This window comes from Chamaea fasciata, unplaced genomic scaffold (genome assembly GCF_029207755.1).
Source record: "Chamaea fasciata isolate MVZ Bird 193981 ecotype frontalis unplaced genomic scaffold, bChaFas1.0.hap1 SCAF_3, whole genome shotgun sequence".
Classification (NCBI taxonomy): domain Eukaryota; kingdom Metazoa; phylum Chordata; class Aves; order Passeriformes; family Sylviidae; genus Chamaea; species Chamaea fasciata.
The window spans coordinates 14,469,258-14,487,003 of NW_027094088.1; the positions used below are offsets into that span (position 1 = coordinate 14,469,258).

The 17,746-nt window shown below is 40.5% G+C and overlaps 1 protein-coding gene across 5 annotated transcripts in view; it reads left to right on the forward strand.

Annotated features, from left to right (window-relative positions):
* FSHR (follicle stimulating hormone receptor) overlaps window positions 1-16,414 on the forward strand; it is a 104,128-nt gene extending 87,714 nt beyond the window's left edge. For all 5 annotated transcript variants that reach the window (XM_066178087.1, XM_066178085.1, XM_066178084.1 and 2 more), the window contains 4 exons: window positions 1,367-1,435; window positions 1,547-1,621; window positions 6,451-6,636; window positions 12,438-16,414. In XM_066178087.1, coding sequence (XP_066034184.1) covers window positions 1,367-1,435; window positions 1,547-1,621; window positions 6,451-6,636; window positions 12,438-13,665 — 1,558 coding nt within the window. In that variant the 3' untranslated portion in view covers window positions 13,666-16,414. The remainder of the gene's footprint in view (window positions 1-1,366; window positions 1,436-1,546; window positions 1,622-6,450; window positions 6,637-12,437) is intronic.
* Window positions 16,415-17,746: the final 1,332 nt, after the last annotated feature.

A 17,746-nucleotide genomic window follows, 5' to 3' on the forward strand; every position in this document is an offset into this window, starting at 1 on the left:
GAGTAAAAACTTGGCAGAGAGCCCCAGGAGCTTCAATTGCCAGGTTCACTACCTGTGTCTCCTTCTGAGGAAAGGAGCATGGGGAGGTAGGACTGGGCAGCAGAGCAGAAAGGGAGTGTAATTTGTCAAGGCAGCAATGTAGGAGGAATCACCTGCTTTCTGGGGAGTTTGGCTCCCCCCTCCTCCACCTGCTTGACTGTGGATGTAAGCCCATGGCCCACAGCAGGCTTTTTTCCCTTATAACTGGCAAAGACAAAGCCGTAGTCCAGCGTTTCAAAAGCATCTTGCTAAGAGTAAAACTAAGTGGCACTGACTGTACCAACAGGAAAGACCCTGGTCTCCCTGGCTCCTCTGCTGCCTTCCCAGTGGAGCCATGAGCAGCGCCAGCATCTTCAACAGCTCTGCCCTTACTTCAGGAACTTACTCCAGCTGCCATCTCTGATGGTAGCACTCTGTCTTGGTTTTGATAGACAGGTATCTGCCAGGGAAGATTGGAGTCTCCCTTGGAATGTAAGCCCCTCTCCCCCTTTTCCAAATTATTGGAAATTAATTAATTTTCCAAATTATGTGCAATTAAAAGGCTGCCAGGCAAAGAGTTTGGGAATAGCTATAGCAGTTCTTCACTAGGGATATAAAAATACAAATGTTGTAGTACAGAAGAATAAGCAAGCAAACAAGCAAACAAGAAATCCTAGAAAACCCTGACAGAGTCAGAAATACAGCCTAACGCGGTGTTGGTCAGGCTGTTGGAAGCAGTCCAGAGTAAGTCCTCCTGGAGTGGCAGATGTGGTTCTGTTGGAGTAGAGATGCTCTGTCAAAAAAAGAAAAAAAGGTCCAGTAACGGTGAGGTGGGTCCAGTCTTCCTCCAGGAATCCAGTGGGAAACTGGATGACTGGTGACACTTGTGGCTCCTTTTCATCTAAGTGAAGATGGTGTGGCTCCTCCTCCCTGAGTAGAGCATCTTACAACGGTATGACATAATGTGTCATGTCACTGGTGAGCTTTAATGGTCCATTAGCAGAAGATATCCCCATGGGAGTAGTGGAACAATGAAGAGAGATAAGCGACACTGCTCCATCTAATAAGTAACACTGACCTACTCGGTTTCAATAGATGGAATAGAATAACATTTTTTGGGTTACAAAATCCAAGACACACTCATCCACCCTATTCATGTCTGCCCGCATCCAAAGCCTTCCTCCAACTACTTACAGGGATCTTACAGGCTAGGATTTTTAGAAATTTCACCGTTTCAATGTCCATTTAATAATGTTATTTGTTTGAGATTCTCTATTTTGAATTGCATACATTTCTGTCATGAAGCATAAATAAGAACACAACTCTTTTTTCCATTTCTCTGTTGCAGATGGCTCAATAAAAATGGAATTCAAGACATTGAGAATCATGCATTTAATGGAACATACCTGGATGAGCTGTAACTATTTCTGTTGTTTGCAATTCTGAAAAATGAAGATAGTAACTTCTGCAAGATTTTTTTTCTTTTTAGTCTCAAGATAGTTTCAGCATAAAATATTGTGTTTTTCAGAAATCTAAGTGATAATCACAACCTAGAAAAATTACCAAATGAGGTCTTCCAGGGAGCCAATGGACCCATTGTTTTGTAAGTAGTATTTGGGTAACATTTTTCTCATTATTGACTCCTTTAAAAAGGTCAGAGAAGAACATATGAATGCCAGTCTGTATTTCAACATCTTGCAGACCTTGGAGTTCAAGACCAGAGGTCTAGTTCTGAATAAAAAAAAAAGGAAGCCATAACTGAAATTTCAGTCTAAAATTTTATTTTCACTTTGTCCTCAAAATTTTGGGAGTATTAGATCCAGGAGAGATTTAGATCCAGGTGCCTCTCCACATTTTAATAAACTGTGAGAGGAGTTGTTCTGCTTTGTTTTTTCCTCTAGAAAAAAATGCTTTTGATTTCCTGTTTGAGCACAATCAACTGAGTGAGTGGTTCTTAGTGCTGAAATCTGAATTACTTGCCACTGAAGATCTGCCCCTGCATCTGTGCAGCTTAATTCTGAAGCAAAATTCCTATCCTATGGGGATGGGGATTGGGATAGGTATGAAATGCATCCCACACATTTCCAGCAGGATGTCCTTGGTGGGTGATGAGCTGGTGAACAAGAACCCAGCAGTAGAAAATTTAGCAGAAGGATGTTCATGGATCTCAGCCACCATTACCTCAAGCCACAGTTTGCCATAGGGTCTAAAATTATATGAGTTTGCACAGCTGCCTGTGTTTCTGAGCACAAGCCACCACATGTAAGGGCTGCAAGAGAAATGTGGGATTCCTTCTCTGTCTCACTGATTCATTGGAACCTTTCTCTCTTCGCATCTACCCTGGCTGTCCAGAGAGGACTAAAAGTCACCCTGAACGAGTGAGAGGGGTCATTGAATCTGTTGGAAGATTTCACACAGGTGCTAGAGTGGTTACAAATCTGAAAAGAGGGAGAAAAAATGTCTGATTAACCTTGAGTTGAGTCCAGAGCTCTTCTGAAGGCCTTATTTTCTACTGTGTGATGGTCAGTGCACCTATGATATAAAGAGCTGGGTTTACTGCATTCTGCTCCACTTCCATTGTTTCTTCAAAGCATCTTTTTTTTTGGAAAAGACTGACACTGGAGCATCTTTTCATCAGTAATATCATAGGTGTTACTTTGGGAAATCATTGTTTCCTGTAGTGAAAAGTAAATGCATTTTCTTTGCAAGCTATACTTGATACAATCACATTCTGGTGGTTTATCAAATTGATTTGCCTGTAGTTGAGATTCATTTGATAGTTCAATTTCTAACACTGAGTTATTTGTGTAAAAAGTTTTCTGTTCCATTACCAATACATCCACTATTCCGTGGATGCGAAATTACCTTTTTATCCTGGATGAGATCATGAAAGAAGAGCCTTCTTACTCATCCATCACTGTAGTGTACACCAGGGATGTGCTTTCACTTGTGGAAATGATTGACCCATAATCATATCTTTGCTGGGACAAATCATACTTTTGCTGTTGCTGCAATCAAATCCATGTTGCAGATTGCAGTGTTTTAACAGAATGAACATCAAGGTGATTTAACTCCTGATCTTCCTGAACCAGTGTTACAGAATAAATTAATGCCAACTTCTATTTTATAATTCATCATATTAAAGTAATGTGAAAGAAAGACAAACACTAATTGCACCAATCATAGGCCTTGTACAGGCTACAGAACTTCACAAATAAATTCCTCTCTCAGACTTACAGCTCTTGGCTGAATTAGAATCTCTCTTTGGGAAAGACATCAAATTTTGAGTTAAAGGATTTCAGCATTGACAGTAGGCCAGTAAATGAAATAGCTAATAAATCCCAGAGCTATACATATTCCTTCTATACAGATATACACTCTCTTTCCAACTTGGGAGTTTCATAGCTTCAATTTTCAGCTGCGCTGTTTCATTTAATTGTCTGCTGCTCCTCTCAGAGCTGTAGTGGCTTGCACCAGCCTTTGCTGGTGTCCGCAGTTCTGTGACTGTGTCCTGACTCAATGCAGGGCGAGGTATGGCTGTGGCCCATCCCACCCCTGCAATTTGTCTTCCTTGGTAATCCCACCTATGGAGGCTGCAGGAGAGCTCCAGTAGATCCCCAGCTCAACAACTGAGTCCCTGAAGTGCAGCCAGAGATCAGTTTAGATACAAGCACAAAAAAAATTGTTCTTCCCAATCCACCTACCCTGCACTGATTTCTGCTCCAGGAGCTATTTTTTGCCATTTCTGTAGGTGCCTTTCAGACTTCATCAGCTGGTCAGTACTTTTGCTAATCCAACAGGGGCTCCCAGTGGGAAAGGGAAGCGATTGGAAGAGAAGGTAGATTCATTTTGCTGTTCCTGCACCAGCTGCTGTCAAGGCTGATGACTCACAGCCAAGCAATGACAACACAAGAACACATATTTCAATTGCTGATTCCTTCTGGTTTGATTTTGTACTGCTACTTTATAATCTTGTTCATCGGGCTTATTTAATTTATCAAGCCTCTAAATAGAGCACAGCATCCCAAAGAACCTCTGGGCTGAGGTGTATGTGTGTGGTAGCTCAGTGGAGCAACTTATTAAACCACTTGCACAATGTCTGTATTTGCTTTTTGGGGCTTGTCAGTGGTGTATCCATAGCTATCCCTCACAGACATACTGAAAAAAATCCCACAGGGGTATGCAAAGCAATTTCCCTAAATCCATTCTGTTTATGTGTGATAATTGGCATGAAAAGTTTCTTAAATAAGAAAAAAATTTGTGGAAAAAATATTTAATATCTTTGAATCTATTTGGAGATGATGAGAGATTCAGTAAACTTTTAGATATTTTTAAGTGCTATTCATAGTCATAATTGCTTATTTCCACACAGTGTAATACCAGTTTGGACTCAGTAATGATTTTTAGCTAAAAAGCCAAAGAAAACATTTTCTGTGCTCTAGTTCAGAACTATGAAGTTACACATTCTCTTAATGATGCCATGAATGATGCTGCCTGTGGATTTAAGCAGAAACCTGCTGTTTAGTTTTTGACTCATGAGCATATACTCTGGGTGACAGTCTTCATTAGGCAGAGCACTGAGGGCAGTAGTCAGCACAAGTGAAAATTGAGGCTGCTCATTGCAACCTAATTTCCTCTTCAAGCGTCCAAGCTAGAAATCGATAGCCTAAAATTTCTCATCAGCTGCTGGGTTTAGCTCCTGTAGAAACAGGCCCAGGACCTCAGGACCTCTTCTGTGAGAGGTGTGACTTCTCTCAGCCTGCCCTGCAGAAATTCACAGCACTTGGAGTACACAAGTCTGTCTCCCAGTAAAAGTCACTGTCCCCAGTTGGGGCAGTGGAGTTTGTGTTTGCTTCTCCACTGCCACAGCCCACTGTCCAGTTGTTGAAGGTGGCACATTCCTTCAGAGCCTGGATGTAAAGCCTCAGTTGTGGACACAGCATGGACACAAAGATCCTCTTAACCAATTTTACAAATTGCTTTATCTTCTGCCTATGAACTTCTTAGGCTTGACTGGGGCTCAAGCAGAGCCCTTTCCTGGTATTAATTTTGCTTTCTAGACCAGAGAACAGAGGTGAAAATGTGAGTGTGGCACACAGCAACTGTCTAAACTTTATTACATGCTGCTGAAACCTGGTCTCACCCCCACATGGCACCACTCTCCTGTATTAATGCTACAATAAAAACAATTTGTGCATGTTGGGTGATAGGGATCAAATAACTTGTCCTGACATCACGCTGTCAAGGATGAATTGGAAACTATACCTTCAAGGGGACATGGAGAAAACTGCAAATACTGTCAGTCCAATCCCTTGATTAAGGAGAAATCTTTTCTTTTCTTGGAGAATAAAGAGTAGAGCAGTCTCAGGAAACACTGCATCCTGGATCAGTCTCAGGCTGTGAGAGCACAGGGCTTAAAGGAGGAAGGATTATTTTGTGCAGTCCACTTTTACCTTTGCTCTTCAGAGAAAGGAGTTGATCTCAGGCTGTCGTGATCTGAGGGACATGGTTTGTGCCCCAGTAAGGGAAATGTAGAGTTGTTTTGCCCCATCTGCTACAGATGAGCTATGGAGATGGATCTCTTAGCCTAGAGATGGAGCACCCTTGGTCCTTCCTCCCTGTCTTCACTTGCATGGCACAAGTCAAGATTAAGTGTTTGTAGAACTTCATTCCTTTCAAAAGCCCCTCCAATGCTCTCCTTAGTACACTCATGGCAGCTGATTCCATCGCTGCCTCTGATAGCCTGTCCCACAGTAATTGCCTTCCACATAAACACATCTCTCCCAACCTCCTGCAGGCATGCCCCTTTCTTTGCTTCAGCCTCTGCTATATTTGTTTTCTAAACCACCGAGAAGGTTTTGTTGGGATTTTTTTGTTCCTAACAGCCTGAACAATGCCACCCCTGTCTCTCTTTAATCTGTTTTTCTTCCTAATGAGTACAAAATCCGATATCCCCAACCTGTCCTCACATCTGTACCCACATGTAACCTTCTCTCTTTGTGTTTATTACCTTTTCCACAGCAGCCTTCCAATGATGTGATGTTCGTATAGCAAACTTCTATTGTGATTTCATCAGCCTTTTTTTGTCATTTAACAGTATTCTGGGATGACTGCTGCAGTTAATGGCCATTTACAAAACCCAGCATCATATGGCAGTAATAGTTTATATGCCTGCTAATTTTTATCCAGAATATTATGGGATTTTTTTTTCTTTTGTTCTCACACACTAACATTGTTGTTTGCAATGGATATTAGCTCAGTTTCCTGGAGGAACAGCCAGTTTAGCACTGGATCATCTTTTCAGTGTAGATTTCCAGCTGATCTGTTTCCAGTCACTACTCTGAGAATGAGTCGGACGGTCTAAAACACATATCCATTGTTGAGCAGAAGTAAATTTGCTTTTTACCAAGATTTTCATATGTTTTCTTAAAGGGATATTTCCAGCACGAAAATCAGTTTCCTGCCAAGTCATGGATTAGAACTCATTAAGAAGCTAAGAGCAAGGTCTACATACAATTTAAAAAAGCTTCCTGACTTAAGCAGATTTAGATCTTTGATTGAGGCAAACTTCACCTATCCTAGCCATTGCTGTGCATTTACAAGCTGGAAAAGACAAAAGTAAGTGAATTCATTTGTTTTTCTTTTTGGTGCTTTTCAGCAGTTGATAGTGAATTAAATAAAATTCCTCAAAAGGTGGATAGGAAAGGTCTCTTCGGTGCAGGTAAGTAAATGGATGGAAATAAACGAATACACAACACGTACAGGTTTATGCATGCTACACAGTGCACTGGCTCTCCATTGCAGGGAATTATTAAATTTTGTTAGACACAACTCTGCCCTCACCTGTCATAAATCCACCTTTCACTGGGACCAGCCTGGAGCCACACTGAAGACATGAAACAGAAAACATTCAATAACTTTTTCAGAAGGTAACTGGAGAGAAGGCTGTGTTTGCAGAGAAGCTGGTCAACAGTTGTTCATCAGTCCAGGAGAGCAACGGGACCACTGAGTGATCCCAAACTCTTCTTTCATAAAGCCTCACTGATGTTGGAGCACAGCCCAGCCAAGCATCACAGACACATTATCTGTTCATACTCATGGCATTTTGGGACATGTTTTCTGAGCAGATACATTTCATACAAATCAACAGAGCAGGGTGGGAGGCTAAGGTGCCTTTTTAGACTCCAAAGGTAATTTTCCGTGCTGTTTTTAACTTTCCATTAGCAAGTTGCAATGAGACTTTAGGTATCAGTGATTCTCATTGAGTATTTTCACTTCAGTCATACAGTCTTAAAATGTTCACATTTAGTAGTTAATGAACCTCCTGAATCTGTGCCACTGGAAAACATGAGGAAGTGGTACCTACAAAAACCCTTGTTATTGTTTGAAATTCTTCCTTTGCTGGATGTCCTGAAAATCTTGGACTTTGCCATGGCAGAAAAAAACTATGAATCATTGTTACAATTTAAGACATCATCATCAGAAGTGGCATAAAACTTCAAAGAAAAGTAAAACCATGCAGAGAAAGCATAAACTGTTAGTAGCTTCTATTTTAATACCCCCAACAGCCATTTATTTTACTTTTAGCATTGTATTGTCACCAGACAAGGGAAGATAACTGAGTTTGCTGATAGATAATAAATATCATCTACATGTGTTTACAAAACTGTGTAAAGAGTGCAAGTGTGATGGTGGAGACTGTAGTGATAACAGAAGTAAGTGACAGAATCCATCTCCCATCACCCATTTTTGATCCAAAATGCTAAGTTTTCACTAGAACAGTTGATCAGCAGGCAACGTTTTCCCACACTTGTGCAGTCTTACGCAGACACAGTGCCTGGTGGCTTCTAAGCAGAAATGGTTCCAGTCCTTCCAGAACTGGTGGCAAAGTGTAATTTTCCGATGAATCCAGTGAAAGCATGTTTAGTTTTATGTCTGCAAAGACACACTGATATCAGTGTGATTCAAATTTTTTAAGGTACTTGGCTTCTGGGCTTCTTGGGCCTAATCAGAACCCAAATCCCAGAACAACCCCCTTAAAATAGGCAACCGGACTTTTCAAAAACAAAGTAAGAATTGCTATTGAAGGAAAGCTACAGGAGGAAATAGTCCTGACCCTGCAGTAAGCTGTCAGCATTTAGTCCCCTCATGTGGGCTTTGAAGAACTTCTATGCCACACACTCGCTACAAAGAATTGAAGTCCACAGCACTCACTTCCCCCTTAGTTTAGCCCCACTTTTGGAAGCCTTTCCCTGGCTAGCAAGAAGGTAAGGAGAACATAACACAGACCCTCCCACAGCCCAGGTAAGTGTAATTTTTGCAAAGAAATTTCAAGAAACCAGTGAAAAGCTCACACAGACCCAGTGTGGATGTTCCAGGCTGGGCTGGAGCACCATGCCATGATGGGGCTGCTTCTGGAGCAAGTCTGGTCACAGCTGTACCACCCTGGTCAACGGAACAAAATTGAGCATTTTTATCCATGCCTTTAATAGTTACCAGATGTATTTTCTAGCAAACATTAAGCATAAATGCAAAATTATGAGAAAATATTATTTAGATGAACCTTTCCTGTCAGCTTCTTTTTAACATAATTAAAAATTGTCATTTCTTTCATACAGTCATGTCTCTTGTACTAAAATTGGTGTGAAACTGAGATCCTCTCTCCTGATTAAAGAGAGAAAGTGGATGCATGTGTTTGGTTTGAAGACTGAAAGTATTACCATACAGTTTAGCAGAGATTAGTCACACATACAGTAGCTACACCCTCTTTCATTTAAAGCAGTTTTCATGACAGCTGGCACAAGTTGTGTGCGCACTGAAGGCTGCTCAGGCTGTTTAAAAGTTATTAATAGCTTGCATAGTGCTTGATCACTCAATGTGTAATATTACTTTGGTAAGAGCTGTGCTTGGCTCAGAGTATCAGGCATTGCTTGTGGTGGTGGGAACCCTGGTGTGACCTGGCTTGTCATGCACCTTCACAGGAGATGGTCATACCTTGTGGCCATTTAGCTCACAAAATGCTTCCAGGTAGTCCAGGGAATATAAAAATGATGCCTCATCACCCTCAGAAGTGCATTTCTAAGGATCACAGCAGCAGCTGGTGTTCATGTGGGAACTTTAGGAAGGAATTAAGACAGGGATGTGTGGCCCCTTTCTGGCTGCCCATTCATGTTTGATTTCCACTTTTTGAAACTTTTGCAGCACTCAAAGCCCTGGACAAAATAAGTCACCATGGTGGATCATCCTCAATCACCTCTCTAAAAACTGTCTGCAGCAGCAAACAGATGCTGTTGTGATAATGGAAAGCTTAAACCTGTTACAACAACAGTGCTTTCTAAGTTTTGGAGGATGCCACATCAAGCACAGCTCTGCCAGTCTGAGACACACATTAAAACATAAGATAGTTTTGATTTTTTTTCTCACTCCAATAAGGATTAAATGCTAAATATTGATCTGTAGTTTGATCACACTGGAATATTGTGATGCTGACTGGAAAGGTAAGCTGCATTCTTCAGACAAGTCTAGCACAGTATGTTGAGCTCCCCTCACGTTTCTCTGTGACTGGAAAATAATATCCTTGAAGTGTGGATAGGGCAGAAGCCAGATGTTAAAACACTCAACTTGACACAGACCGTTATGAACTTCAGCAGGATTTTGGCTTTCTTTGACATAAAGATCACCCTCTGCCCAAAAGAATGGCATTGGTATGACTCTGTCCTTACACTTGATGGTTATTTTTTGAAGGAGCTGTCACTTGAAATTCTACTTTTTCAAAAAATGTGGCAGCATCAGGAATGGTGTTTGAGCCTAGTCTCACAAGAACATACTATCAGTTGCTCACAACTCACATAATGGCACTTTTTGGTGAGGATGATTGGTTTGAGATAGGACTTATTATGGAACATAGGTCAAGACTATTCTGCTGAGAGTGTTTCTCAGCACATAAGATCCTGCTGCCACCAGATCCAGACCAGGCCGCATAAAATAACAACTTAAATAACAAATTGTAGAAAGGTAGCAATTTTTGTTTATTTTTGTCAGAGCACTCTGCCAATTTCAGTTTTGTTCTCTAAATTTCCCTGTCGCCAGTTTATTTTTCTAGTTTATTTGAGCAAAATAATGTTAAACAGTACAAAAACTTTACAAAGAGAGGGAATAAATTAACTGTATTATGACACCCACAGTCTCAACAGGAAGCAAGGAACACATCCCTTGGCAAATAATGTTTTAAATTGTTGCTCTAAGTTCACTGCACAGCCCAAAGGGTGAGAAACACAGGGCAAAGATATGACAAGGAGTCTGAGTCAGAGGATAGCTCTTCCTTCCCTTGGGACTTTCATCTTACCTGCTCCCAATACAGGGAATCAGCAGGACACTCCTTGTTACCCTTCCTTGGAGAAAACACCATATTTTTTGGGACTCTGGTTTTATTTGGGACACTGGCTGTAAAAATAAGGCAAGAATTAATGAATTGTAATAATTAGAAATATTTAATTGTCCTTACGTAGTGCTCTTGCCTGGGTATATCCTTAGGTCCAGGCAGTGCCTCTAAAATTTTAGAAAAAGTCTTTTTTTACCTCATGCTGAGAAATGATTGGTTACAAACATTTCCCTCAGTTCATTTTCAAAGAACTACCAATTGCTGCAGCTTTCAGTGCCCCCAAGTGCCTGTTGCACTAAAAAAAGAGTGACTTTTTCTCCTGTTATTGCTCTTTGGAAGCCTATATTCCCTTTCAGCCAGAGAACTGCTGATATATTGATCAATACTCTGGACCCTTCACTCATCCTTATGCGAGTAGAACACAGGAGAGCAAAATGTAATGCCTTGTTATTGCTACTGTGACCTTCATAGTGCATATTTGACCTCACAGAAAATCAGTTTTCTGACTCAGTTGACAGGCAAGATAAAAAATATTGATAATAGTAGAGGATGTTCAGAATCTCATAGGAAATGTCCCTCACCTTCTGGTGCTGGACCTTCATTAGTTTTCCTTTCTTGCAGACCCTTTAAACTCAATTTTCAGAAGATGTAGTGAGTTCAGAAAGTCAAAGGGTAAAATTAGGTTACAAAGAAGAATTCTCCCTTTTAGACTACTATCAGTTGTTCAAAAATTTAATGTTACTAATCTAGAGAGTTCTTTTCTCAACTGTATTCAAAGTCAGGGTGGAAGATAAGCTGGGGTCCTGTCCTAGAAATTACACGCCTAAACTGCAGTCTGGGTTGTAGCTGAATGTAAGCAGAGCTGAACTGGGTTGGTTTTACCACAAAATGTCGACTGCTTTATTCTGTGACTGAGATTAGATCTGCATCCAAAACTGTGGATGCAGGTTCATGGGACAGCCAAATTCTAAGACAGCCAAAGAGCTCTTGTAAAAACTCATGGTTCATTTCATGTTTATACTTGATATTTCTTGGTATTTACAATCTTGTTGGAGTTGATCATCTTTCTATCATCTCAGGCAAAATATTTGTTTTTTCTGTAGATCTAGGCATGGAGAAGGGCATAGAGCTAATACTATACAAAATAAAGCCAAACACAAAACTATCAAAAATGCTAATATTTACCTGTGCTACTAAAAATTCTTAAAATGTTCAAAAAATACTTTCTGACAGAAACAAAAGCAACTACTGTTTCCATTAGAACATTTGGTTTGGTTTGGTTTGGTTTGGTTTGATTTTGCTTCACTTGACTTGATTTGTAATCCACTTCTTTTAAAAAACAGTTTTTAAGCAAAATGGTCTCCTGTGCCTTGTGTTTCTGTTGGCATCTGTCATCTAGAGATTATCAGGAATCCTGCATGAATTTATTTGTGCTATTTGCTTGTGTTACTGGCTAGTCACTATTATGATATAAGTTACTAAAAATGAACAGCACAAAATGGAATTATGTGCCCTGACAGAGTTACAAGACAGTGGTGATCAAAACCTTTAGGAAAAAGGGAATTTGAGAATAACTCTAAGAGACAGTAGCATTATTGTGCTTATACAGACTCCTTATGAGCACAGCTGACTTGACGTATTCCTCAAACCTCAGTCTTACATTGGTGTTCCTTGTCATGGACTTCCCTCATGCACAAATCAGCTTGTCAGTCATAGCTTAGGTGAGAAACTTGTTTCAAATGAGGGAGGCTTCTTACAGAGTGTGTTATCCAGGTGGATAACTGCATCATGAGTGTTAGGTAAACATTAGGTTTTCCTTTCCTGTGCAGTTTATGATGTTTCCAAGTAATTTACATGCTCTTATAGTATTTTATAAATAGGGACCAGCCGCACTATTAATTTCAGACTCCAGGGTAATCTATAAAATCAGTTAACCAGAAAAACTGAGCTGTTAAATGGAAACTGGATGGTTTTGTGTTGGTTTTTTGCCTCATACTGTGTCTCTTAGCTTCCAACTTGGCTCTTTTTACAATTTCAGGACCGAATTACATCCGATATGTAGCATATCTCAGGTGAAGCAAGACTTTGAGGGGAACCCTGGAAAAAAACTACAGAAAAGATCTGCAGCTGAAGATTATATTTCCAACTATGGCATAGGATTTGACCCAGCAGAGAATGAATTTGACTATGGTTTATGCAATGAAGTAGTTAATGTCGCCTGCTCTCCTAAACCTGATGCTTTCAACCCATGTGAAGATATCATGGGATACAACATTCTGAGAGTCCTGATATGGTTCATCAACATTTTAGCTATTACTGGGAACACTGTTGTCCTCATTATTTTAATAAGCAGTCAATACAAACTCACAGTTCCTCGCTTTCTAATGTGCAATCTTGCCTTTGCAGACCTCTGCATAGGGATCTACCTGCTGTTTATTGCCTCTGTAGACATCCAGACCAAAAGCCAGTACTACAACTATGCCATAGACTGGCAGACCGGGGCAGGATGCAACGCTGCAGGATTTTTCACAGTGTTTGCCAGTGAACTCTCAGTGTACACGTTGACGGTGATCACCCTGGAGCGCTGGCACACCATCACCTACGCCATGCAGCTGGACCGTAAGGTGCGCCTGCGCCATGCTGTGACCATCATGGTTTTTGGCTGGGTGTTTGCTTTCACAGTAGCACTCCTTCCCATATTTGGGGTCAGCAGCTACATGAAGGTCAGTATCTGTCTGCCCATGGATATAGAAACACCATTTTCCCAGGCTTACGTTATATTTCTGTTAGTGCTGAATGTACTTGCATTTGTCATTATTTGTGTCTGCTACACCTGCATCTACTTTACTGTGCGAAACCCCAACGTCATCTCTTCCAACAGCGACACCAAGATTGCCAAGCGCATGGCCATACTGATCTTCACCGACTTCCTCTGCATGGCACCAATATCTTTCTTTGCCATATCGGCCTCACTCAAGGTTCCTCTCATTACAGTGTCCAATTCCAAGATCCTCCTGGTTTTTTTTTACCCCATCAACTCCTGTGCTAACCCTTTCCTCTATGCCATTTTCACGAAGAATTTCCGCAGGGATTTCTTCATTCTCTTGAGCAAGTTTGGTTGCTGTGAAATGCAAGCCCAGATTTACAGAACAGAGATCTCCTCATCTGCTCATACTTTCCACACAAGAAATGGCCATTGCCCTCCTGCATCAAAAAACAGTGATGGCACTATTTATTCTGGGGTTCCCCTGAATCATTTGAACTGAAACACTTGCATAATTTGTGTCTGAGGCAGTGTGCTAATCACTTGCAAGTATGTGAATTTTAATAATGACTTTAGCACAACATGCAAACTTATGTTTTATGAAAAAAGAAATATTTCCAATTTCCTATTTTTGTTCAGTGAACAACCATCAGAGATGACATGTCATCTTCATCAGTTCTTGAAGAACAAAGTGCCAAAGTCTTCATCTAGAACTGTCTCAAGAAATAAATGAGATCATAAACTGGTATCTCCCACCATGCAGAAAGAGATTCCCTTCATTCTAGGGAGATGTCTGTTGCTTATTGAGAATTAAGTAGTAGTTATACACAGTTTCAAAAAATGTCTAGAATTAATTTCTTTTCCTGTGGATTGTGTTGTAATAATACAGATAATTAGCTTTGTTCATTAATCACATTTCTTGGGGTTACAGGAAACCGAAGGCAAATTTAAGCCCTCCTCCAGCACAGGCTTGGTAGGAATGAGAATATCTTTTGATGCTTTCATTTCTGTTGAGCACAGCAGGGAGGGAGGAGGCATCTCCAGCTATGCTGGATCTTTGCCGTTCCAAACTGTGTGGACCTGCCTTAGTCTGCACAGAAGCGTCACTTTGGGTGGTACTTGTGTTGGTTTAGATTGGCAGGCTCAGAGAAATCTGTTGAGTCTGTGTTTGTATGAAAGAGTTTGGTTTAGGGTATGTTTTCAAGGCAAGAAAGAGCAAGAATGAGGCCAAGAGAAACCTCTCATAATAAAAAGGGTGTTCTCTAAAGTTGTTTTCACGAAGTTGAATTCACTTGTGTGTCTGGGAGCCAGTGTCTTGGAGCTCCACCAAGGCACGAGGCAGGTGTGCCATACAACAGCATTCGTGTATTATACTGCCTGGGCTGCACAAAGAGCAATGGATCTAGACGTGGCTTTCAAATCTCTGCACAAAAGTTCATGTGAAATCCTAATTTTTTTGTATAATCCTTTTAAGATTTCTCCTTCCTCTCCTTCCTTTCTAAAAAAAATCTTTCACGCACACATTATCATGTGCTGGTCCAGATTGGAAGACCTGAAATAAATCATAAGCTGTATATGTTGAAACAGAAAAACAAACAAACAAACAAACAAAAAAGGTAAAAAGAAGAAAGAAAAAAAATTAATCAAGATTTCCTGATTTTACAGGGATTTTTCTAACATCTCAATGGATGTACTGACTTTTTACATGATTTGAATATCTAATTTTTGCATGGTTCATCATTCCAAATTCCAACAAAAATTCATGGATGGGTAAGGTTTTCTCATGCTGATTATGTGTCTGTGTGTGGATATGTGGGCATTAAGAAAACACCAGGAGAGCAGTCTGGGCTTCATTCCCATCTCACAAACAATTCACAGTTCTGCCCCATGAAATTATAAAAACTTGGAGTCTTCATGGTTAAATGTGATGTGCTTTGAATGTTTCCTACCTACAGCTCATAAAATTTCAGTAGCAAATCTTGATGCTTCTATCCATAATTTCGCCTGTCATCAGCTTCACATTTCAGCATCTGAATCTTATGTGAACAACAACAGGAGGTGATTATTCATTCAGTCCTAGCCAGGGAAGGAACTATCAGCTCCCTAGCGCATAAAACAGGGGAGATCAAAGACAGTGTGTTTTGGCAGAGAAAATTTCATTACTCAACACAAGTTACACTCCCTCCATGATCCAGGAAAAGGAAGAATGAAAGAGAAAAGTGGGAAAGACACTTCATCTCTGGGAAGATCATCTGACTACTCAGAGGAAACATTTTTTTTCAAAAATACTTTATGTCCTATGCAGTCTGCTGGTGTGCAGCCATTAAAACCCATCCTGATGGAAGTGACTGAACGATGACAAATAATCTAGTTATATTTTTAAAGGGTCCTGAATCTATTATTTGTCTAAAAATGAGGAATGTTCTTTGGCAAATACTACCCCACTTTTGATGATAAATAGGGAAAATTCTTGCAGTGTGTCATGTCATGCTTTTTTGCCTAAGCTCTGTCCATTTACCAGGAATGAGATCTGGCAGCTCAGGAAAGCACAGGCATAGTAGTCTAGAAGCCAGTCTCAAAGATCCATCAGGCACATGAGCTTGATACAGACCATCTACTTCATGCAAACCTATTGCCCAGACATTCGCAGAATCAGGACACAGTTAAATATTGTTTTCTAATTAACATCGCTGAAAAGAGACCTTGCAGGGTTGTGTCTTGTAGCCAGAGTCAGACCAGGGCCCAAAGGATTGAGCCACCTAGCCCATGGGACTTCCTCCAGAGGACACGAGTTGATACTTGAGGAGGAAGTAAAGACTGCAAAACTGGACACCTTGCCTCATGGAGGACATGTGATCCTGCCCACACATGCTGCTCAGGAGCTCTGGTGGCAGCTCCAAAGCTGAGAGATTGACTGTACAGTTACCAAGACAAAATTCTCCCTCTTCTAGCCCTTAGATCTCCTTGGCTTTAGATAGTCTTTTGATTTTAATAATCTTCCAAATTGTGAGGGACATTGTGGGACATGTATCTTTCCCTGTGTGAGATATCGGTCTTTTTGTATCATTTTTTTCAGTAGTGTTTTTATTTCAAGAAAGCAGTATAAAAAACCCCTCAGGATACATTTTGTCCATGCTTGTAATGTACAAAAAAGCCTGCTGGTGTTTGGTGTGGATTTCCTCAGCTCTCAAACAACATTTATGTTGCAATCTCTAAACTATTTTTCATTTCCCTTTCTGAAATCTATTTTAATAAACCAATATCAAAACAGAGTGCCTTGAGAACAAGTGTGTGGCCAGAGATATGTTGACAAAGTATGCAATAAGTGTTGTGCTGCTTATCTGGAGAGCGGCATTTATGCACTGCAGCCCCCACAGTTGGATCACTGTGACCTACGGATGAGAGACTCTGCAGAGAAAACCCTGCTGCAGCCTCCTGGAGAGTTAACAAAGCACAGAAAGGTGTGCTTGAAACCTCTTCAGCAAATAACACAGAAAGACTGACCTGTCTTTAACAAATCTCTCGTATTAACCCATATTTCTTATGAAATAAGATATTAACCATTGACAGAACTCAGACAGGCATATTTTTCCTCTTTAATTCATATGAAGGGCTCTTTTTATGTGATGCATTCTAAATTTTTTCCCCCTCATTTTTAGAGCCAGGGCTTTTAATTCTCTTTCATTTAGTATTTTGCTCAGACAAATAAATGTGTGTCTATGGGTGTACATATGCTCATGTGAGTAGGAGAGACAGACCAAAGGTAACAAGGAAACTGAATCAAAGCCTAGCTCTGATTCACAGGGAAAGCCTGGGAACTGGTCTATTATGGGTAGAATGGCCATTCATTGCAACCATTCATTGCATTTTAGTCTTCACCAAGCCCCCAGAAACACTGAGTTAAAGAGCTATGATTCTCTTTGCCCTTATGGTGCCATGACCAAAGTGGCACAAAGAGACTGCACAGGCAGTGAGGAGACAAAATGCAACTTCTTGATCTTTTTGATAGAAGCATCATTCCTTCAGGCATGTACTTTGTGGAGAACCCAAACCTGACCTCTCCAAGAAAGTTTCATCAGGTGTTGTGATGGGAAATGAGAAATGGGGCCACTTCAGCTTGGCAGACTAAAGGCAGCATCATGAAAATTGCCACCATGGGTAAAGGTAATAGGAGCACCAGGAGCACCTGGTCAAAAGTGCCAATAAAAACAAAAACTTGACTCGGTAGAGAAAATGAACCATGATCCATTTTTTTTTACAACTTTGCTCTGGAGGTTACACAGATATGCCAAGCAGACTTTGCTCATTAGAAGGCAGGTCTGTGTTTGAGCTTGTTAAGAATTCAAGATGAGATTTGCATCCCATTTAGCAAGTCTTCAAATCATTTGACCACATTCCTTTCCTGTAGATTCCCTCCTAATCATTCCACTGAGGACACAGCAGATAATCTTACATTTAATTTATGCAGCTTTGTTGTTGAGAAGAGTTAATAATGCAAAATGATTTATCCTCCAGGAATAATTTAACCATGCCTCCCCTCTCTGAATGAAAGAACAGAAAAGAAAGGTAGATCTGGTTCAAAT